A 22659-nucleotide genomic window follows, 5' to 3' on the forward strand; every position below is an offset into this window, starting at 1 on the left:
AATCGGAATATCGGCGTCGAGGAGCGGCCATCCCAGGAGTCATTCAATGTTTCTGAGTCATCCCAGCCCCGACAGAAACCGGACCAGCTCCGAAATGGGAGAGCCTGGGTGACTTGAACGTGTCTGCCCGCATCCAAAGATCTTCTCTTGTTGGCGATCTCAACAGCTTTTCAGAATTGTTTGCATCATTTGACCCGGTAAAATAACAATCGGCAACCCTCGGCGGCGCTTTCTCCAAGCCAGAGCCTTGTCAGCAACGTACCGTTTTCAGACCACGATAACCATGGTTGTAGCGGCCTTGATCCTCAACCTTCCATTAGATCGCAAGGAGACTATAAATTGGAGTCTTATCTCTAGGGAACAGGATCCTCCGACTGTTTTCTTGTCTGGAACGGTAAGCCACTTCGAACCGGCAAGTTGTCACGCACATAACTTTCTGGATGCCTGGAATGTCGTCTTGGTGTTGTTCCAGATCCTAACCCGAGGCCACCACCCAGCCAAAGCCTCGCTTAACCACAAACCAGCATCCAGTCAGGTTTGACATGGAATAGAGAGTCCTGACCGTCATCCCCGCAACGAAACTGATGCGAGATTGGGACCGTTGACTTGCGACGGAACCCGAGGAAGCCGTACTCAAGCAGAGAAGCGTTCCGCGACGTAATCATGGTATGACAGCAGTAAGAGCTGGGCTGCATGTCTGAGCTGTGAGACGGGAGGGAATGAGGGTCTGGGGCGGAAACGCGGGGAACGGGAGTATGTAGTAGGGTCGCCAGCTCCCCGTAGCAGACGAGACAACATTAGTCTGATGACGGGCAGCCGCAAGTGCAACGCAATGAATGCGTCGATACATTACTAACTGTGCTCGCCGCCTTTAAATATGTGAATTTGTTTCTGAAGGTGACCTGGAGGTGCCGGGTGGCCACAGAGCCGCGGTCACGGCAGACACGACAGAGCCAGTTAGGTACCATAGGCAAGCTGCACACTGCAACTCGGTCTGGCGATGGCGAGCTCCTAGAGGCCGGGAGCACTGCAGTTCAGATGGCAAGATGCCAAAAGAGGTGTGGTTGACTGACTGAGAACATGGTCTCTGGAACGTCAATCCCAATCGTCCGAGCCAAGCGGAACGGCAGGCTGAGTCCGACGGCCTAAACCAAGCCACTCGCATTGCAGCGCGTATTACTGCCGGTGACACAGGATAGGCTGGGGAAACCAGAAGCGCCCGGTTGAACAGCACACCCTTGTCGCACCGGGTCGAATTCCCTAGGCCGAAGAGAGAAAGCAGGAGAAAGTTTGTGACCCAACCATAATGGCAGCTGGCATGGGAAGTAGGATGAAGCCTCAGATGTTTGGTGGGTTTCCCGTCTTGGGATGGGCAGCGCCGTGACGCTAACGGCCTTGGTTTGCACCGCGAAGAAACGGAGATTATGGCTGAGTATGCATGCTTTGGGCACAATGGAAACGCCCCGAATGTGTCGGAAACGCCAGGCGGCCGAGGGCAGCGTGGCAGAAAAGAAGTCAAGGCCAGCCGGCAGCCGGGGCTTGGAGGGGGGCGTGAGCCAGAGCGGAGGATGCCACCCCTGGACGGAGAGACCACTTTACGTCGTGTGTGTGTTCGTAGTGAAGCCATAGATACGAATGGCTGCTTGGTTGCACGACGTGGACTGAACAACATTTCCTCAGGGTTGTCCAGCTCTGGTGACGAGGTGGCTGCTGAACAGATGTGAGTGACGGAAGGGCCACGTCTCTTTGGACCTCTCCCTGGAAGCTGGCCTCGGAATAAGCATGCTCGGTAATGATGCCCCTGTCCCAGGAGACCAGTTGCCAACGTGATATTGCTTGGGGGGCGGCGAGTAGTAGGGCGAGGTGGGTGAGCGACATGAGAGTGTCGTCTCCAGCCAGGCCCAGGCCGCCTCGTGGCAGAAATTCTGTGTTGTTGACACAGGGGTGACAGAATGCTCAGCCTGGAGTCTGGAGTCCTGTCCGTCACTCAGTTCTGACTCGACTTGTTGAGAATTCCTTACCGACTTTAGCGGCTTCTCCGCAAACTGTAGGACAACCCCACATTCCCCTTTCGTAGGTACCTGAGGTAGGTACATACATCCTTGGGCACCTACCTAGGTAGGTACAACATCGTACCTACTCCCAAAAGAGTGGAGTCCGACGGCGACAAGGGGCCGTCCTCTCATCATTATCAACCACGTCGATTGGAGGGTTTTTTTTCTGTGCCGTCGCTTCTGCAATCAGTCAGGGGGCACTGAAACCAGTGATTTCCATCTCTGTATTCCAGTGCTCGTTGGGGGCTTTCGATGCTTATCATAAAGGTAAGGCCGCTGATCCCTTCAGATCCGTCTCATCTTCGACAATCAAAGCCAAATGGGGAAGCTCTACTAGTAGACACATAGGTGGGGGCATGCTATGTCAGATGAGATGGGAATGATGTACCGGTACCGCAGGCCACGATGCAAACTGAAGCTGCGGAGGCTTTGGGGCCATGGGAAGAGAGACCTCGGAGGTACGAAGCGACTTTGCTTCAACACCGAGCTCATTGGCACAAGGCTCCTCCGGTATAGAGTGCGTTGAGGAAGAGGGAGAAAAAGAAAAAGAAGAAGTAACAGGTTTCGATTTCCGGCAGATGGGACGACCATGCACAGGCCCCCCAGAGTCAGTCGATCCGTTTGGCTTGCAAGCCCCCCAACGTACTATGTAAGGTCCAAGCCGTCGTAGGATTCATTTTGTATCCGCATAAGCAAGGAAATTCGCAACTAAGAAAACAAGTAAAGTGAAAGAGAGGGAAGAACGAAATCTTTCAGTTGTCGAGAAATTGGGTTTCAAGACGACCAAAAAAAAGACAGGAGACGACCGCAGGGATGACCCAAGGCTTGAAAGATGCTGGTAGGCCGCAAAAGACGAGGAGGCACCCCTGCTTTCTGCGTTCCATGCTCTCTCTACGGATACTTAGACTCTACAACCAGCTCGCCGACTATCCCGCAGCATTCCTTTTCCGTCTCTTTATGAAAGGTGTTGTGTCACCGGCCAGTCCCATTATCCGCCCAATAATAAAGACTCAAGCGGGGGATAGAGGCGAGGGAGACGAATACCGGTGTATATATGACTTCCCCTTTGACTTCTATTGTTGTCCCTATGCCCTGCATCCTCCGGTTGAATTGGGGGGATCCCGACACTTTACACCACCCTCTTACACCGAATACCCGAACGGTCAGCCTACCTGAGGCGGGCTCGCCCTTCTCTCAAAGGGGCAATGCAGCCCTGACCCTGGCATCTGGCAGGGGGCCATCCGCCCACCACCCCACCCTAGCTGTCATGGAACATTCCTCCCCCCTTCCAGCGCCCACCCGTAAAAGCCGGGGGATCATCTTTTGGAGATGGGGAGCTTGCTTGGGGTTAGAGCCTAATAAGTAGCCGACACAAACAAACAGATTGCCGCACAACAGGAAACACTGGACGCGGCACGGCATGTTGTGTGTGTGATGTTGTTGTTGTGGCCTAGCTGGTATGCCTGAAGTCAAAAAGGTGTACCGAGGGGAGGGGGGAAGGTATATTTTACATTTGCATCTTGCATCAATGTACATCGTAATAGTTCTTCTACTCGGCGAGAGGGTGAGTGCTTGGCTGGCTGAATAACCCATCCGGCGCAAATGATGGTGACAAAAGTCCGGCCAATGCCGCTGAGACAATCATCTTGCGCATTCGTCCTGTCAAGATACAAGCCAGCCAGCACCATCCAGCCCGGGCCCCACCGTCCAAATATGTAATACTCAAGTGTATCCTCTCCCATCTTGTACTTTGCCTTAGATTGCGACATCACAAGCCTCGCGTGGCCAGTTCCGCAGACGAATCAAGCCGCCTTGTAACCCCCCGTACCTGTCCTCTCCTTATCTTCGATGCTTGTCTAGTCCTGAGTCCGTTTAAACGCAGTAAGGTAGGTACTCACTTATCTTACTTAGGTACTTACACTCTCCTCCCTCTTGCTCATGCCTGCCTTGCAAACCTCGTCACAGTCCCTATCACTTTCCGCGGCACAAGGGCATTTGGCAGCTTCTGATCCTGACAGCTCACAAGTTCTAGTGTATGTTCCCTCCCTCCCTTCCTCTCAATCTCTCTCCCTCCCTCCTCCTCTTTCCTCCCCTCTCCACCCCAGACTTTCCCATCTGTGAGACTGTGTCTTTGCTCATCTCCCTTCTTCGTTCCAACCCCTGACCTTTCCCCACGCTTCCGTTGAACTCACCCCGGGCTACTGCAACCTTACCCGCGTCTCCGTCGATTCGCTCTGCCCATAGTCCGCACTCTCGACCGTTCGGTTGGGTCCTTTTACTCTGTCTTGTCTCTCTTCCCCCTACCACCCATTCCACCACCCTTGCCGTGTTTACGCACCGACTTTACCAGACCTGGGGGGGAGGGGGGGCGTCTACGATACACGGAAGGAATTGTGAAATCTCTGTTATGGATCGCGCACGAACGCCCCCGTCGCACCCTTTTGCTCTTGGTACTGCGCTTCTCGGTCTCTGTCTCTGACCACTGCCTCAAGCCTCCCCAGCTTAAATATTCTATCATCTGCACCTCCATCTAGACCCGGCTCTCTCCCCTATCTACACCTCCCATCTTAGATCTACAAGAACAGCACCCCACTCTACCGTCTCGGCACCGCTTCCAGCCTCGCCAGCGCCTATCAAAACAATAAAGAAATACATCCCCCACCGCCTCCTTCAATTCCCGCTTCTTCCCCAGACCTGCTCATCGGGCCCCATTCTCGTCGGTACGTGGACCTCCGTCGACGATCTATAGCATCACTGAGACGTAGCCGTCCCTGACACTACGCAGCAGCTTTTTACCCTCCACCACTACAACACCGCTACAACCCAATCAAGATGCCGGCCAGCCAGATCGCCTCGCCTCTGCCCATTCCTCCCCAGCGGAGGAATCTGCGCCTGATGACGGGTCAGGACCTTTACGCCAGTCTCAACGCATCTCTCGCCTCAACAACGCACCGCCCGGTCACGCCTGTACACATGATCCAAGAGAACGACTACAGCGTACCCGCTCCTCCGCCGCCGAGTCCTGTCTCCTTCGCCGCGGAGCACTGGCAATCATCGATCCGCCGCTAGATCGTTCCGGCCAGGTCTACAGCAAAACGATACTCTACCCTTTGTTCGACACGAACGGGTTTCTTCACTTGTACAATCAGCATGGGAGTAAGGGCGAAACGGGATACGGAGAAAAAGTCATTTGGTTCTCGAACAGGGTTTACACCATAAGCACCGCAGGTAACAGCATGGAAATTTTCTTCTTGGTCTGCACATGGTATTGGGAATGGCAGTAAAACAATGTGGTGTTGGCTGGGGACGAAGGGCATCCACTGATCGCTCATAATTGTGTGTCTGCATTCGTGGGTACTGAGGAAATTGTCTTCGGAGCTACGGAATGACATTGATAACAAACATCCCTTGGCGACATCGCCCTCATCTTATGTGGTTTGCAGCTACTAGGTAGTTCTGGCAATGGTGACTCGCCGAAAGTGAGCTGTTCGCTAGGGAAAGGGCCGTCCCATGTATGGAACAAAGTGGGCCGAAGAGCTTGATCCCTGTTGTGCGTGTTAACGGGTTGATCTGAGGCGAGCGTGAACACGTACTGAAGCCCTAAAGCAACGATGGGGATGCGATTGCCCAGATTAAACCGCAGCATCGAACGTTGGGCAAGAGTATCGCCAAGTGTCGACAACCCCTATCTCTCTTATTTGTTTTTCTCTTTCCTTTTTTTCTCTTGGGTCCTTAACTCGTCCCTGTGCTTTTCCAGCATCGTGCTTCCCGTTTGTTGCCTAGACCTGGCCCATTGAAAAATTGGAGGTACCTACAGAGTACGCTAAAGCAGGTACTCGCCTAGAGGGATGTTGCCGAGGTTGCCCTGTCGCGGAAGCACGGACCAGAGACAACAGCGCGCCCCACCACTTAACGCGACTTTCTATCGTGATTCACAGTCAAAAAACGCGTCAGTCGCGGTCCGCGACCCCCTGACCGGGCGCGTTGCTGCTGTCGTTGCTCCATCATTTCCGCTCCCCACTCCCCTTCCAATATACAAAACCTCTTCACACTTCGTCGTGACTTCCCATAGCTTCACACTATACCATCTGCACCAATTGAGACTTTCATCACGCTTGCCAATCGACCGCACTACACTATACATCGTCCAGCTTCACTCTGTTATTCCCCTCGACCGTTCCTTCACGTCGTATATCCGTCAAGATATTCAGTAGTTGCACGCCACGACGCAATGGCTCGTGCAGTTCCCCGTCGGCAGCTTAAGCCTGCTTCCGCACCGGTGACCAACCTCATTAGCAAGTACGGTCGCGTTTCCAAGACACAGCCTGCTTCCGCGAACGAATCTGTGAAGAAAGCCTTTTTCATCGAGCTGCACAGCTCCCGCCCCGTCGAGACACATCCCAAGATCGAGTTCAGCCCCGAGAGGACCCTCTCTCCTCCTCCCACACCGAGCTCCTCTAGGAAGCGCAAGGCAAGATCGATAGAGGAGGATGCCCCTGCCAAGGAAACAAAAACAAACGTCCCGTTGCCCCAAATTCCGAAGCGTCAGCGTCTTGTCAAGAATGAGCCTGTCCCTGTCGAAGAGGAGCCTAGGTCTGCAACAACGACCCCTTCGCCTAAGGTCATCCTAAATACTATTGTCGACAGCCGCCGAAGGATACGCAAGTCGGACGTCATCTCTCAAGCAAAGACCGAGGTCCGTAAGGCCAACCAAAGGGTCAAGCGGTCGAGGAAGGACAATGCATCCGTCGAGCCCGAGGCCAAAAATGAAGCGGCCAGAAAACAACTGCCAGTCGAGCTCCTGGATCTTCTGGACCTCCAACGGGCCATTTTGAAAACCGTTTCTCTCCAGCTCGTCCACCAAAACAACAACGCACCTCTCGACATCAAGAGTATCACTCCCCACGTTTCTCGCACCTGGGGCAAGCGGAAGGTCACAGTCGACGACATCCGGACATGCATTGCAATTCAGGATGCGAAGCCTGCTGGCCGGGAGCATGAGTTTCTGGGTTCTCCCTTCATTGTGACGGACTACGGTCGCGGCAAGCTCTGCCTCGAAATGGACCTGACCAAGAGCGCCAGCCGCATCGACGAGGACCAGCTCTGCCGCCAGTTCGAGGAGACCTTGCACGTCATGTGCGCCGAACGAGCAACGGACGAGATGTCGGAGCTTGACCTCTGCTTTGAAAACCTGACGTTCAATGACCTCCCTAAGTCGGACATAACCGTCCGCCACACGACCGTCTCGCAAAACCCTGTTTTCGCCAAAGGCCAGCGTGCCTTGAACGAACTCAAGAGTGGCATCGCTCAGAAGAAGCAACAGAAGGATGCCCAAGCCATGGCCACAAAGTTCCCAGCACTGAATCCCGACGGCACCAAGATGAGCCTTCTTGACAGGTTGCGTGCCAAGGAAGAGGCCAATGCCTATATCCAGCAACCGACGGGCCCCGAGCTTGCGAGGAAGCGAGCGCTGGCACGTGTTGTCGACATCGCCGCCATCATCTCGATGCTCGTCTCTGCTTCGAATTCGGCCGGCCAGCTGGTCATGTCATTCACAATGCCTGCCCTGCAGCAGAAGCTGAAGGATTCCGTGCGGGTGCCCATGCCCGTGGAGGAGGGCATCCAGACGGTGCGCATTCTCGCCAACGAGATTGCGCCGGAGTGGCTAAGGGTCGCCAGCTTGGGTGGCAGGGAACACGTCGTCATTCAGACGAGGCGGAAGCCGTATGACGCGGAGATCGCAACGCGGGTGAGCAGGCTCTCTGTGTAGAAGGCGATGTGTACTTGTTGGAGACGTTGTGTAGTTATATCAAGGTTGGACGTTTGTATGGCATGGCATGGCGTTTTTGGCTTTTTTACATGCGGAGTTTGGGAGATACCACGAAGGGAAGGGAAGTGGATGATTGATACACTGTAAAGGTTTGTGGCAAAAGGGGCGAGCCAACTGGTTTGGGCACTCAGAGAGAGAGAGAGAGAGAGAGAGAGAATATATCGCAGGTAATGAATGGATAAAGTGTAATCGTCAGCATATGCAGTGCCAGCGCATCCATCTATTGTGCTGTAAAACGGCGTGTCTAGGAACCATAAAACCTGGTGTAGCGAGCCATCCTCTGAAGGCAATTTCAAGCCTTTTGATTTTTCCAGTCTTGTTCGTGCTATGCAACCAGCTGGGTCGTTAAATAGGACCTCTTTTTTTCGCCCTTCCCAAGACCAGACTCCCAGCGCAAAAGATAAGTAGGTAAGTAGGTTGGATGGGCGAGCCGCGAGCGCTCTCTCTCGCAGGATTTCCCTCCCCCCAGACCTACTCCCCCAACCCCCGTAACATTTTCCCACCGTTCGGGGTTCGACACACAAAAGAGTGCGAGAATAAGATTAGAGGCCTCCGTTTTCCATGGAGGACAAGCCCCCTCATTTCTTCTTGGCGAACCGGGGGGCGCCAATGTCGTTGCCGCGCAGCTTGACGTTGAGAACGCGCTCCATGGCAGCGAGGATCTTCTGGTCGGGGGCGGCGGAGCCGCGCTCAAAGTCGGCGACGATGGACTGGGTGGTGTTGCACTTAGTTGCGAGGTCCTTCTGGGTCATCTTGGGCTCCATCTTCTGGCGCGTCTGGGAGATGGCATCGCCGACTTCCTTGCCGACCGTGTTGGGCTTGATGATGTCGTCGGAGCGGTCGACCTTTGTCAGGCGCTGGCCCTCGACGCCGGGCTTGGTAGCCTGAGGGGTAGAAGTGTCAGTCAATGATCTCTGGGTGCCGAACTTGGGAGTTTTGGGGGAGAGGAGAGTATGAGTAAGTGCTGTCTTTGTGCATGTTTGCAAACCTCCCATCATCATCATCACCACCACCACCACTTCTGAGAATAGTGGGGAATGGAGGGGTGAAGGGAGGGTTGAAGATGTCAAGTGTGGTGGGAGGGGGGCGATCATCAAAGGCAGTCGGTTGGTGAGGGACTGGGTGATCACATACAGCATTGCCAGCGGCGTACTTCTTCTCGGTGCCAATAACGGAACCGCTGCGCTGGGCGGCGTTGAGGGCGCTCTTGCCCTTGATAACGGTCTCTCTCTGCGTTCCTCCGCCGCGGACCTTGGAGCCGATCTTGGTGGCAGTGTCCCAGTCATCCATGGTGGGCGGTGTATATGTGTGTATGTGTGATAGGTATGTGACTTGTTGGTATTGGCAGTTTTGTGGTAGAGGACTAGTGTTGTTCTTTTCTCTTGATCGTTTGGTGGTGGTGATGTTTGTTGGGTTGTCAGAGTGGAAGTTGCGCAAAAGAGGGTTCTGTTGCGTCAGTTTTTGGGGGTCCTTGTTCGGGCTCTTTGTGGCTGGTGCGCAAAGAGAGTCTGAGAGAGGGTGGAGTTGTGGATTTTGAGGACAGGTTGGTCGGCAATAAATATGGAAGGCAATGGAATGGCGGAAATGCTTGGTGGGGGACAGTGGAGGGGGGGCGGAGGACTGAGTCAACCGGCGGCGCGGAGGTAAGAGGGTGGGTGGCGCATCCCTGCATAGCTAAGTGCCTAACGCCGCAGCAAGAGAGAAAGTCGAGAAGCTGCCCCAGAGCAAGAGACATACTTGATTTTACCTGCCTCTTGCCTTTTGCTTTGCCTTGCCTTTTGCTGTATTATCTACTGCTTCCTTACACGCAACAGCTACGTAAGTCAGCAGCCCTCCGCTGGCCATCAGCCTAGCGTCACGTGAAGCCACACTGCGCTGCCTGGCCATCAACCCGGCCGTCGCACAGCCTATTACACCTGTCAGCCTGCAACAGGCCGCCCGGAGGGCTGTAAGACAATCTATATAACATAAAGGATAAATCAAAGGTTTTTCTACGCTGGCAAAAGTATATAAATAAGAGCATTTTCTTGTTTTCTTTACCCTACAATATTAATCTACAAGAAATCACACTTTCTGCCTACATCTCTTATCTCTCTTATCCTATTCTTATCTAAGATATCTAATCTTATCTCATTTCTCTGGACGGACTAATAATCTCCCGAGCCCCTTTGTTGAGGCACTAGTGGGCCTGGTACCCCCCGGCGGCCCCCCTCCCTTACTACGCGGCTTCCGTCCCGTCCTCCGATCACTTGTATGGCGCCGAGGCCGCCCGGCCCTGACATTCAAACAACTAATCACTAGTAGCAATGGAATCTGAATGAGCCTGTGCTCTTTGCTGGCATAGGCTTAGTGAAGGTGCATCTCACCAATTACCCCGCTCTGAGAAGTATCGTGAACCTCCAATTTCCAATGTGAACTTCCGCATCGAGGCCGTATATATCATTTTGGGTCCCGCGTTGTCACCGGCAGCGTATTGCATGCATGGTCTAAGGCTTGACGGCGTACATAACGGATATATTCAGGTAAGAATAGGGAATATTATTAATAGGCCAGCGGTGCTGGATATCGATGAAAGCATCGATGGCCCTTAAATTGAGTAAACAGATTTTGAGTTAGTTGGTGCTTTCTTTAGTGGTTCATCCGTGCGAGTGACACAAGCATGTTAAGACATGGGTATGCCCGGCCCGCGGCCCTCAGAGAGACGTGTGCCGCAGGTAGAACTTTCCAAGGAGTATCTTATTCATTCACTCATTAGAATCCTATCTCCTAGAGTCCTTACGATACAACCGCACTTAATGCCTATTTTTAGGCGTTTGCCTGCGACACATGGACAACTCGATTTATCGGACTCTGTCACTCCAATTTTTCACCGCCTGCATACCGATCCTGGGGCAGCGCCGCAGCGGTGGTTCAGGCAGAAGTCTTCTCCTGCTCCTCGTCCAGGCTTGAATCAACTTTCTCTGGAACCAGACGGATAAGTGCAATCATGCAGGGGATGACCAGCGCGATAAGAGCGGCATTGAGGCACAATGGTATGCGAGGATCCAAGCTTGCGCTCGAGTTGATGCCGTATGACACAGCCATGCCGCACGTCGTGAAGGCACGGAACAACCCGGTCGACCGCGCTGTCGACTTGACATCATTAGCAAAGGTGCCTAGAATCCAGTACAGCGAGAGCTGCGTCCAGTAGCCTGTAGTGAATATGATTAGAAACGGCAGGTAGGCCTCAGCCCAGCGGCGGCTGTTGACAACAGGGTCTAACCCTGTAGAACTGCCAGTTCCAAACTTGTGGTACTCAACTCCAAGCCATACAAAGGATGCCTATATGATTCTGTTAGAGACGAGGACAAGATCCATGGCTAGCTATATCAATTTGCAGTTGAAGGCTTACAGCTTGAGGAAGAACCCAGGAGCACAGAGCAACCCAAGCCCGGGTCTTCTGGGACAAACGCTGCATGTCAAGCAGCTTCCCGTAGATCATAACCATAGGAACAGTGCACATGGGCGTGACCATGGTGGATAGCGCGCGTGCGCGCACGGAGAAGTGGAGGGTGAGGTAGGTGCCCATAGTGCCGCCATAAAAAAAGGAGTAAAAGGCAGGAACAAAAACGAGCCACGACGTCTTCTGCCGGGCATGCGCCCAGAGCGCCTCGAACTCGCCCTTCCAGGTGATGTTGCGCCCCGACAGGTCTGGCCGCGTCCCGTCCTTGCGCCGGACCCGCGCCGTCGGCGACAAGAGGAGGGCCCAGATGAAGCCTGTGCACTCAAGGCCAAGGAAGATAAGGTACGTGAACCAGGCCACGCCGCCGGCGCTAGAGCGGCGGTAGTTGATGGCAAAGTTGATGATACCCCCAACGACAGCACCCGAGTTCATCATGGCCGACCATAGGCCGAGGTACCACCCGCGGTCCCTTTGGTCTGGGTATGTCTGCATGGCTGTCGTTGAGCTGACATACAGGAAGCCTGCTGTTAGCCCGTTGATAGTAGTGACCACAAGCAGGTACCAGTCCACGCCATACCGGGCGGACATATAGTACCCAGACCCAACTAGCGGAAACGCCAGCGTGGCTATAAAGCTGGACCACTTGATGCCTATCTTGTTGATAAGGGGCCCGCCAAATAGGGTAACTAAACTACCTGATACCTAATAAAGAAAAAGGGTAAGAAGAAGCTCTAGTCATAAGGCGCTACAAGGCGAGAGGACAGAGCCGGGCCTACATAGTTCAGAGTGGTGGCCAGGTTGGCCAGATACGGCGTCGAAAGCCCACCTCCACCCAGATTGGAGATGGCGTCGAAAATGGAGGGCCCGACGAAGCTGATACAACCGAACAGGATGACCTGGAAGAGGACGCTGCGGAAAATTTTGCCGAAGCCCCTGCTAGCCAGGTAAGCCTGGTCAACATCTGGCCTGGCCTTGTGCTCGTCGTGGTCATGTGAGTTGTGCCCGGGCGCTGTCGCTAGCTCGATGGTGTCGCCATCCTTGGATGACATAGCGGCTGCCATTGGGATGACGGCGGATGACAACTACGTAGCTGACACGTGGCGTCTTTGGAAGCGCGCGCCTCTTTTTCAACTGATTATTGGTATGATGTCGCTATTAGAATTTGTTGCAGATTAGGCTTTCTTGATAAGACGGTGCTTGAAACAGCTATTTCCCCTGCTAGCTGTAAAGAGAATTACTTAGATAGAACAAGATAAAAGATTATGAGCATCATCAGAATTTTCAAAAGAATTTTTGCAAGAGAAAATCAGTGTAGGAATTACAAAGCATAAATAGTAGGCCATACAGAACTATTGCACAGCTTAGGTTGAGGCAGTTTAGTGCCGATCAATGTCAAGGTTTTCATACGAGTTACTGTTAGTCAGAAAACCACACAACCTTATAATCATTTCATGTAAGATCCATTACATACAACTTTACAAGGAGTCGCCCAGCGCCATCAAGGTTCCCTTCTAAGACAAGGGTGTATCCCTTATCTGATGAACTTTAATCAATCACACTGCGCATCTAATCTAATCAATCACCTCAGACATCTGGTCAATCATACTCTGCTGCGTCCATATTACAAACTCTTTTCTCTGGTCTCCCAAAGTACGAAGCTTAAACTAACAGTCATGCTGAAAAACGACTGCCAAGTCTTACAACTCCACATTATGATAGCCGCACTTGACAAAACAGGGAAAACGGCTTAGGAAGGTTTCTGCCTGTCCTTCAAGGTGCCTGGCTGTATATCTGGTATAACTCCATTTTAACCTACGGATACACTCGGAGTCCAGAAACACAACCTTCTCAAAGTCTTAGGGATCTTACCTGAGACCTCTACGCAGCCAACTCCCTAGAACAAATCCTCAAGCAATCCCGAAGCAACTGTCAAGTTCCACAAGTAAGGTCAGGCTGATTAATTTGCATGTCCCAGGGCCTTAGTATGTCCACACCTTCAATCTTGCTATTTGTTCTTTACGCTGTGACTGCTCTGCCTCAATCCTCTCCCACTCTAAACTTTCACTCTACATTACTAGCACCTCCCTTCTCCTCTTAAAGCTCGGAACATCCCCTACAAAACAGTCAACGCGGGTTAATACTCGCTTATACAACTAGGTCTAGATATCTCTAGGTTGCATCCGTATGTTGAAATCTTGTCATGAAATACTACAGTCCAGTAGCTTTGGATGTAGAGCCTCCCTAAAGTTTCTTTTTTCTAGAAATACGACATACAAATTACGAATCCAGTACTGTGTAAGATTAAGGATGCAACAGTCTGACACCTTGAACCATGGCAGTTGTGTTTCTGTACTCAGCTTGCAAGCAGGTGAGCGGCACTGATAAACAAGGAATTTAAGCTGAGATGCGAGAGAAACAGCGGGCAGTGCGCATCCTTAGTAGAAGGAAAATAGCTCATGTTAGTAGATCACATGCATGTTGGTAGGTCCCATGACGAGGCCCTTGAGTGCAAGTCTCAAAAATGGGGCTGATATACTGTCTGCTTGCCTTAGCACAAGACTATTTCACACTACCACACACCCTTCATCCACTACCCAAGACCGTCTTCCCTCGACATCCAGCTCTTTCTACTCTCTCATTCATTGCTGCGTTACGATTCTTTGACACCAGAAAAAGATATGGCTGTTGAAACGTATTCCGCCGCTCGCCAGGCGCAGCACGCCTGTTCCGACGCAAACCACACGGCTGCCGCGATTGAGAAGCCCTTGACGGGCGACTGGTCCGGCGTGCAGCGAGTCTCAAGCAAGCTACCGTACCATGATGATCTCAGCGAACGTACTGTTCTCGGAATCGTTGAGCTCTTCAAGCGTATGAAGGGCCTTGGGAGCCTGTACCCCGACCCCGTCAACGGGGCCATCTTTAACCAGCTTTTCGACCTTGTCACAACCTCTAAGACTACCAAGGCGCAGGAAGAAAAGGTGAGCCTACAATATCAGCCCTCCTCCTCTGTCTGCATTCCCCCTTTTGCTAACTAATTTTCTTCTTGGGTAGATTATGACTGACGCACGTGTGACTACAATTCTCCCAGAGCTTCGTCAAATTTGGGGCGATGGCGAGTACCTCCTTGAGCTTGAGTTTGCTCGCAAAGTCATCAGTGGAGGCTCAAGGGCAGAGTGCCAGCAGATGTTCAAGTCGTTTCCCTACCTGGACCAATACTACCAGTTGGCGCGCATGTGAGTCAAACACAAACACGCTGGCTTCCACCACCCCCCTTTCTCTCTCTCCCCCCTTTCAGCCGACTAATTGGCGGTTATTACACAGGGAGGCCAATACACTCGACACAGCTATTGGCGAGACTCAGCTCTCATACCCCCGCAAGATTGCATTCCTCGGCTCGGGCCCTACGCCCTTTACTGCGCTCTGCATGAGGCCGAGGCTGGGCGATAACGTAGAGATTCTCAACATCGACCGCAGCGAAGAGGCTATTCAGCATGGAGCCCTTGTAGCCCGTTGCCTTGGCGATAATATGCGCTTTGTTAAGGCTGACGTAGCCTCAGTGCCCAATGACCTCCAGGACTGCGACGTAGTGCACTTTGCAGCCCTTATTGGTGGGGATGAGGAGCAGAAACTTGACCTGCTGCTTTGCGTTGCGAGGGCTATGAAGAAGGGCGCCCTTATTATGCTACGGAGCACCGACAGCCTTAGGCAGTGCCTTTACCCTAAAATCGACACGGACAACTCAGACGTGCTGGACGTCTTGACCCCTGTTGTTGCAACACGGTATTTTGGGAAGTCGACCAGTTTGACAAGCATCGTTCTTGTCGTCGACTAAGAAAGTTGCTCTATGCTGTCTCGTCCGAAGCAAATAGATTCATGATGATAAAATGCGCTTGATACCCGCCCAGTGCCATGTCAAGTCCAATTTCCAGGCTTTGCTTGTGTTGATGTTCAGATCGCCTGTCGCATTACCAACTCGGTCTGTAATGGACCTTGTTTCCTCTTCGCGAACACGCACTGGTCTGTTGACTGACAAGGTGTAGTTCTGCACGCGCTCTGGTATGTTGAGGCAAAGAATTGAGACAGGGCCATTGCGGGCAGTCTGGATTTCGACAATCACAGTGAGTTTGCAATTTGATGATTTCAGTGGCCTTGGAAGATGCCAGTCGACTGCCGTCTCAGCGCGGTTCGTGTACTGTTGGAATATCAGGGTGTTACGGCAGACAGTAACTGCTGGTTATCTCCGCCCAAAAAAAAAAAGGGTGACTTTTTTGCTGATGACTCAGCCCATAAGTAAGGACCCATATTAACGGGGAAAGAGGAGACAGCTGCCTAACTGGGCCAATCAGATCACACAAATCTACCTCCGTCAGAGTGGATCCGTTTCCTATCATGGCCTCCGTCGATTGCTGCCCTTCACGTTAGATCCTCTCTTCTGCAAACCACCAGAATCGACGAATAACCTTATACTATTGAGCCGTTCGTTCACTCGAGTGATCCTGTGATACCAACATGTACTCTTCCTCCGCATACACCACTCGGATCTCGCGCTGCAACTGATCGATTTTGGTCCCTTGAGGGCCACAACTTCCCGCCCGTAGAGAAACTCGGCCGTCTTGATGGAGTCGCCGAACTCAAGTCCTAGGTGTGAGTATCATCTTTTGCTCGATCCGCGGGTTCTGGGCGTGCCGTTCATTCGCGATGGTCACCACCTCCTTGCTCGACACTTTGAGGGCGCTAGGTCGCTGCTTCTTCATGGGCAGCTGCGGATTATTGAAGTCGCAAGTAGTGTCAGTAATTGACCTCTCCCACTCAAGTGGCTGTCAAGCCGGCTCAGTCGCCCAAGGAACTCCGATGCTCATAATGGATAACGCCTCGATTCACCACACGGCGAAGTTTCAACAGATTTGCGACGGTTTTGGCGTAGTGTTTCCGTGCTTACCGCCATGCATATCCTGCTTTGTTTTCCTGCTCGGCCTAAAGCATTCGCCTGCAATTTCTTTCGCCATCCTGTGACAGGTCCTCCTCCGACACTAACACTATCAGCTCCTCCCCTACCTTCTCTGGGGGGGTTTTTTTTTTCTCAACTGCGGCACGCCACGCGGGCAGAGCGAGCGCAGTGCGCCGCAAGAGGCCGAGTCCCTCAAGGTTGCATCGCTCTGTTTGTTGTTTCTTTGAGACTCGAAGGCGTATCCGGTTGGGATTGATTGCAGGACTTTTTCCTCTCTCTGTTACTTCTTTTTTTATATACATATCTCTCTGTCTCTTAAATAGCGAGGAGCCCCGAATGCATGTTATTCATGCCTTCAGCACCTACGAACCCGTTCATTCCGTACTAACAAAAATTCCCAACTTCGTCTCATGGATGACTAAGCTCACCTTCGGGACTCGGACATCTCAGGTGAGCGCAGCAGCATCGCAAAGCCTTGATCTCATCGAGATGCACGCGCATCGGCCCACAACCCGCCCTTCTTCCACCGAGCCAGCCCCCCCGATCTAGTAAAAAAGAGCCCCGGCAAAGCTTCGTGACCCTTCATGGGAGCCGCATGACGTCCTCTATTTGGAAAGAAACCCCTCTCCCCCCAAAAAATAAACCCCCGGAAAGAAAAAACCAGGAAGCTGGCGGAAAAGATACCGGACGACCATCTGGTTGTGTCCATCTTGCATTTTTCCGTGGTGATCAAAACATGACTTCGTCGTCGCCGTAAACATCACACACTTACCCACTAAACGGCACAACTGCGCCGTACTGGCCCCGTTCCGCTCATCGCCTCGGCATCCCCACCCCCCGAGTAGCACAGCCCAAACATGTCCGCCGCCAACCCGGGCCTCCGGCCTTTCATCCTCCTAGCAGGCTTCGTCTACTACTCCCTCCTTGGCGGCCGCCTCGACACCGCCCTTCTCCTCCTCTTTTCGGCACTCCGCAGCAGGCACGCTCTCACGGACCTCGTCTCCCCCTACATCGACGCGCAAACCCTACGCAACCAGCTCCTTCTCCTCCCGGGTTTCGTCCTCGGCTTCGTCATCCTTCAGATCGTCCGCTTCGTCCTGGCCCTCACGGAGACCCGGGACGTGACGAAATGGACGTCGCCCGCGAGGCCGCTGCTGATCCCCTGTACGACGACGCACCGTCGGACGTTCCCGGAGAAGCACGCCTTTACCTACTCGTACCTCGTCGTCGGCATCCCCGTCGGGTGGAGGGGCACCTACGCCGGCATGGTCTCAAGCGGCGTCGAAGCGCCTAGCTGGACGTCGTGCTTCTCGCTGGCGCCGAAGCCCGGTAAAGGGTGGTTCGATGTCAACCCCGCCGACTATCTCGAGAGGGGCAACGGCCATCTCGGACTCAGGGGAAAGCTGGATGCGTACCTTGAGTCTCAGGTATGCTGTTACATTAACAAACATAAACTTTCTATCCATCCCTTCGCTGAGTAAGGGTGTCGTGTAGCTAACATGGTCAAGGGGGCCGACCCGGCGCAGTATCCCGGCGCGTACCTCGTCACTGCGGCTAGATTCATGGGATACCACTTCAACCCGGTCTCCTTCTGGTACCTTTATTCCAGAGACGACGAGCTGACGGCCATGATCCTTGAAGTGAACAACACCTTTGGCGAGCGCAGGATGTACTTCCTCGCCACGGACGCCGTCCGGTCGGAGCAGCGTCTCGACCGAGGCGACAACATCGCCGACCCCGCCGTCAAGAGGCCCGCGGCGGCGAGGATGACCAAGCAGTGGCCAAAGGACTTCCACGTCTCCCCCTTCAACTCGCGCAAGGGCGACTACTTCCTCTCGGCAACCGACTTCCTCGGACTCGACGCCCGTGGGGCTTATACCCTCGACAACACAATCACCCTCAAGTCGTCCAAGGACCACCCTAAGATCGTCGCCCGCCTCTTCAACTCGGCCCCGGCCATCGACCCGGGCTCCATGTCGGCGCCGCAAAAGCTGGCCTTCCTGTGCCGCTGGTGGTGGGTCGGCTTCGTGACCTTCCCCCGCATAGTCAAGGAGGCCTCCACCCTCTTCTTCCGCAGGGGGCTGCACGTGTGGTACCGCCCGGAGCCGCTGAAGGAGACCATCGGCCGCCGCGCCGACGCGACGGAGAGCCGGCTCGAGCCCATCTTCCGGGCCTACCTAGGCCACCTCGTGGAGCAGTCGACGGCCGCCGTCGCCGTTCGGTACATTCCCGCCGGCATCGACTCGACCGAGCCCGAGGTGATGCGATCCCCGGCCGCGGAGAGGAATCCCAAACGGGCCGAGGAGCTCGACTTCAAAGTACTCACGCCGGCCTTCTACACCCGCTTCGTACACTACGCCCACGACCTCGAGGCTGTGTGCTGCGAGTTCCAGGATAACGGCACAATCTGGGTCTCGCGGCCGGACCTCCTCCCGAAGCTCATCCTCAAGAGGCCCGCGCCGCCCCTCAGGACGACGAACATCGCCGACTTTGTCTGCTTCAGGGCCATCCGCGCCCTGCGGCAGAGGCCGGAACGCATCGAGCGGCCCCTCACGTCGGCCGCGCCGCCGGGCGGAGGCGAGCGAGACGGCGCCGGCGTGCGGAAGGTGGACATCCGCGACTTTCGCATCTCGTCCATGGACGGCTTCGTCCTCGGGCGGTCCGACGCGCCGGTGCGGGGCGCGTACAGGTCGCTCGTGCTGCGGACGTTCCTCGCCGACCGCCTGGCTCTGGGGAGCGTGGAGCTCCTGGGATTGCAACACTTCATCCTGCGAGCGGGCGTTGCCTGGGTCCTGTCGTCGCTGGTCGCCCCGCTCGTGAGGTTATGAGGCCAAATGTCGCGGTGTTCTCAGTAAGCGGCATGCATGTACGTTCGCTCACCGGCTTACATAGGCATGCCTTCCGGACACGACGGCCGTGTAGGCACTTGGGGCAAGGCAGACGGATTCTTCAGAAATAATACCCATAGAAAGTATCCCCGCCGAAACGGGCGGTCTTCATCACAGAGAGAGTGACAGATCCAGCGTCTCTGGCCGATCCCAGCCTCGACGTACGTCCGCGGCCATCACACATGCGGCCGCCCGCGTCGCAACCTGTCTTTCCCATGGTCCCCGCCGCCCATTGGGAGAGAAAAAGATTCCCGTCGCAGATAAGGCCGAGGGGGAAAGGAGTTCACAGATCACCCCGCAGGATAAAAATGTTCATCTGTTTGTTTATTAGACCCCGGTGCAGTAGGCGGAAAAGGCAGGAGACAGACAGACAGAAATCACATCCCACGTTTGCATTTGAGAACTCGGTGATGCCAGTGGGTAGATGCATTATGTGTGGAGCTCCCATGCAATGCGAGGGTTCTTGGGGGGACGGGACGGATGGTATTTGAAATACGTCCAGCATTGCATGCGCACGTTTGGCGGATTCTATCGATTGATCAACTACCCAAGTCGTGGACGAGCGGTGACGCCGGATTGCATGCGGTACCTTGCCTGGATGGGGTTATCTTGGTACGGTATCCCACCTCTTTTAGTCACGCCCCCAAGCTACCTTATGTGGGTAGTTCAAAGTGCGTGGCAGGATGTTGGAAGGGTAGGTTGCACCCTGTCCGTCTAGAGTATTTGTGTTGTGGCCGTCATTCAGTGTGCCGTCTTATCTGGGCTGGGTTTTTGGAGAATGAAGTTTGTCCGTCAGATAGTTCTGTCCGACGGACTGACGGGAATGATCCCACTTCATGCCACAGTCCCAGTCTCCAGGCGTCTTTCACGATGACATGTCATACAGACGCATCTGCTGCTCGCTCATCTCTTCCCCCGCCCCGTGCTTCGTTTCCCGACTTCCGAGAGATCGGGGAAAGCTGGAAGGTGGAGGTGTTTTCGACAATCGAACGTCACCGGCTCCTCCAAAACACCGCTCGCCCCATAATAGTCTCCTGGGCCGCATCTGGTGGCTGTTATTGCTCGATTTGCAAAAGATTTGCGAAACTCCTTTTGCCGGGCCACTTGGCTAGGGGCAGACATGCAGCTAGCAAGCTTGCAAGTCGCAAATCGCAAGCCATCCGGCCAGTGGGGCCCAGACTCCCAGCCAGCCTGGACTCGACTCGAGGTGCCGGCGGGGCGAAGGGACCGACCGGGGAGCTGCTGCTGCACTAACGCGGTCCCGCATCGAATTCCAAATCGTCCGGGCCTCCAGCGCGGGGTTGCATCCGGAAGAACCTGACCAATGCGTACCTATTCAAGGCTCGGTTCTCTCTTGTCAGCGAACAGCACCTTTGATCAAACTCGACATCTTGGAATTTTCACCCCAATTGACCAAGGGGACTAGGTGTGCCGGGGCCGTTGTAACGTCCGGGTTGAACCAAGCACTGGTTCGATCTCCCTCTGCCCCGGGCTCATCCATCTCCCTCCCTCCTCCGCGGGGTTGAATATTCGGGGTTGAGACATGGGTAGCCAAACTCTCGGCACGATTATTCCAAGTCGTGCCACAGCTAGCCTCAAGAGTGCTGGAATTCTGCCCATGGAAACGGAGTCCCCGGGGACACGGTGCTGGAGTCCTGTCGTCGATTCCTGAGCAAACCTCGCGTCCTACTGCCCGCGGCGTTAGGAGCAAGCAAGGATAGGCTGCTGCCCCTCTTGGGCCACGGGGTCGAGGATCCTCGCGGCCTGCAGCGCTGACAGAAGCGTTTCCTGGGATCTGGTGGACCCCTTCTCCTCATCACTCCCTGAGAGTTGCCCAAGCTCGATGTTCCAGGTTTGGGTCGCGTCGAGGTACTGGCTTCGATCTGGAAAGTATCGCAAGTCGCCGAGGAGTCAGGACGGGACACTCTCGAAGCTTGGAAGAAGATTCCCTCGGGCGCACACAAAGGGACTGCGTCGTCCCTCGTCCGTTCTGTTGTTCCCATGAGTATCGTGCTCTCGACCAATTCAGGCCCTACAAACGCCATCTTCGGAAACCTTTTCGTTGACATATGGGTAACTCGAGTCCTTCGGTCGCATCCATCTCGCCATCGGAACTTTCCCCACGGTTTCGGCCACTCTCCCCGCTCATCCGGTTTTGACCCCCAGGGTACCTCGATAGGGTAAGTGACGTCGTCAGGAATATGTCAGTGCCTGAGGTGAGGTAGCGTCGGGAAGCCACCAGCTAGCTAAAGCTTGAGGCGGCAACCAGAAAGATACCCCGCCCCCTCCATCGCCAGAACATAAAGGGCCTGTTCCCGTCTGTCATTGCGAACCAGTGTCGTTCTTATCAAAGCCCGCTGCACTCCATTGTCTGCCAACAAGTCAGAATCATACTTCTCCAAATCATAGAGACGAAAAGAAACTTTTCGGTTCTTTAACCTCCTGTTCAACATGCCTCTCACTGGACACTGCCTCTGCAAGGCCGTCACCTACAAGGTTGACGTCGACGCCCCGCTCCTCACCGGCTATGACCACTGCGACGATTGCCAACGCCAGAGTGGCTCAACGTACTGTGAGTGTCATCAAGTCCGACCTTTTCGGTCAATTGGCGTCGTATTGCAAACCGAACGGTCCATCGTCGATTGAAAGACCGGAATGAAAGCTGACCACGTCGGTGAAGCCCTCGTCGCTGTTGTCCCCAAGGACAAGCTTACCATCAACGGTCCCACCAAGAGCTGGGCTGGCAAGGGCTCCTCGGGCAAAGACGTCCACCGCATTTTTTGCTCTGAGTGTGGCTCCCCGATCGCCCACGACCCCGATGCGGCTCCCGAGATCATCGCTCTCAAGGCGGGTACCCTCGATACCGAGATCAAGAAGAACCTGAAGCCCGTAAGCAGTGCCATGCCCTTCCTTCGCCGAGGTGTTATGCAATCGAGTCTTGAAATGCTCAGTGCTGGCTGCATTTCCTCGGGGAGACGTACGAGTGAAGTAGCCAAAGCTAACGCACCTACAGGACACCGAGATTTGGACCGTGGGAAAGCTGCCGTTCTGCCAGGAGAAGCTGGCCAAGCCGTTCGAGCACATGCCTCAGTAAATTGGTCGTGCAAGCCGAGTGTTGAAATTTTTGAATAATGGACGGAATGCAATACCCAGGTTCGGGACAGGAGGGTTCGGCATCCAACTTAAATGCTGCATTCGAGGGGACGGGCCGGGCTAGGATGACCATGCGTGGAGGGTTGCCCGTGTAGGTGGGCTGGCGTGAGAACCTGGAGGGTTATGAGGTATGATGGAGAACTGGAGCCGGCGACGCAAACAAGATTGACCCACGTCCATCGTTACCCAAGTACCACACCTTGCCTCTGACATTGGCCAAGGAAGCAGTTTGCCAACACTGAATAGGAGTTGTTCCAATGAGTTCGTCCGGGGGTCATATTCCTTCACAAACCATCTTCAAGTTTCGCGCAGTGATTTGTACCGGCCAGCCACATGATTTAACG

At 54.2% G+C, this 22659-nt stretch overlaps 8 protein-coding genes across 8 annotated transcripts; 5 read left to right on the top strand and 3 right to left on the bottom strand.

Annotated features, from left to right (window-relative positions):
* Nucleotides 1–870: 870 nt before the first annotated feature.
* Nucleotides 871–1955, bottom strand: CDEST_13722 (uncharacterized protein). Its single transcript, XM_062929878.1, has one exon. It carries the CDS (start codon nt 1670–1672, stop codon nt 872–874), a length of 801 nt encoding a protein of 266 aa, XP_062785929.1. The 5' UTR covers nt 1673–1955; the 3' UTR covers nt 871.
* Nucleotides 1956–3477: 1522 nt separating this feature from the next.
* CDEST_13723 (uncharacterized protein) lies at nt 3478–5553 on the top strand. The gene is made up of 4 exons (XM_062929879.1): nt 3478–3940; nt 4087; nt 4160–4774; nt 4843–5553. Exon 4 carries the CDS (start codon nt 4887–4889, stop codon nt 5121–5123), a length of 237 nt encoding a protein of 78 aa, XP_062785930.1. The 5' UTR covers nt 3478–3940; nt 4087; nt 4160–4774; nt 4843–4886; the 3' UTR covers nt 5124–5553.
* A 552-nt stretch (nt 5554–6105) lies between these two features.
* On the top strand, nt 6106–7825 carry CDEST_13724 (Putative DNA replication factor Cdt1). The gene has a single exon (XM_062929880.1). The coding sequence runs from the start codon at nt 6286–6288 to the stop codon at nt 7822–7824; it is 1539 nt and encodes a 512-aa protein (XP_062785931.1). The 5' UTR covers nt 6106–6285; the 3' UTR covers nt 7825.
* Nucleotides 7826–8366: 541 nt separating this feature from the next.
* On the bottom strand, nt 8367–9478 carry CDEST_13725 (Putative multiprotein bridging factor 1). The gene is made up of 2 exons (XM_062929881.1): nt 9019–9478; nt 8367–8768 (listed from the first exon to the last, which is right to left on the bottom strand). The coding sequence occupies exons 1-2, from the start codon at nt 9172–9174 to the stop codon at nt 8463–8465; spliced, it is 462 nt and encodes a 153-aa protein (XP_062785932.1). The 5' UTR covers nt 9175–9478; the 3' UTR covers nt 8367–8462.
* A 468-nt stretch (nt 9479–9946) lies between these two features.
* On the bottom strand, nt 9947–12594 carry CDEST_13726 (Putative major facilitator superfamily, MFS transporter superfamily). Its single transcript, XM_062929882.1, has 3 exons — nt 12103–12594; nt 11276–12028; nt 9947–11205 (listed from the first exon to the last, which is right to left on the bottom strand). Exons 1-3 carry the CDS (start codon nt 12385–12387, stop codon nt 10795–10797), a joined length of 1449 nt encoding a protein of 482 aa, XP_062785933.1. The 5' UTR covers nt 12388–12594; the 3' UTR covers nt 9947–10794.
* A 1410-nt stretch (nt 12595–14004) lies between these two features.
* Nucleotides 14005–15158, top strand: CDEST_13727 (Putative nicotianamine synthase, S-adenosyl-L-methionine-dependent methyltransferase superfamily; the record flags this gene model as incomplete). Its single annotated transcript, XM_062929883.1, has 3 exons — nt 14005–14304; nt 14378–14559; nt 14648–15158. 3 exons carry the CDS (start codon nt 14005–14007, stop codon nt 15156–15158), a joined length of 993 nt encoding a protein of 330 aa, XP_062785934.1.
* A 1973-nt stretch (nt 15159–17131) lies between these two features.
* Nucleotides 17132–19102, top strand: CDEST_13728 (uncharacterized protein; the record flags this gene model as incomplete). The annotated part of the gene is made up of 2 exons (XM_062929884.1): nt 17132–17701; nt 17783–19102. 2 exons carry the CDS (start codon nt 17132–17134, stop codon nt 19100–19102), a joined length of 1890 nt encoding a protein of 629 aa, XP_062785935.1.
* A 1807-nt stretch (nt 19103–20909) lies between these two features.
* On the top strand, nt 20910–22584 carry CDEST_13729 (Putative CENP-V/GFA domain, Mss4-like superfamily protein). The gene is made up of 3 exons (XM_062929885.1): nt 20910–21734; nt 21843–22051; nt 22176–22584. The coding sequence occupies exons 1-3, from the start codon at nt 21614–21616 to the stop codon at nt 22254–22256; spliced, it is 411 nt and encodes a 136-aa protein (XP_062785936.1). The 5' UTR covers nt 20910–21613; the 3' UTR covers nt 22257–22584.
* The last annotated feature ends 75 nt before the right edge of the window (nt 22585–22659 follow it).

Source organism: Colletotrichum destructivum, chromosome 9, assembly GCF_034447905.1.
Source record: "Colletotrichum destructivum chromosome 9, complete sequence".
NCBI classification, from domain to species: Eukaryota; Fungi; Ascomycota; class Sordariomycetes; order Glomerellales; family Glomerellaceae; genus Colletotrichum; species Colletotrichum destructivum.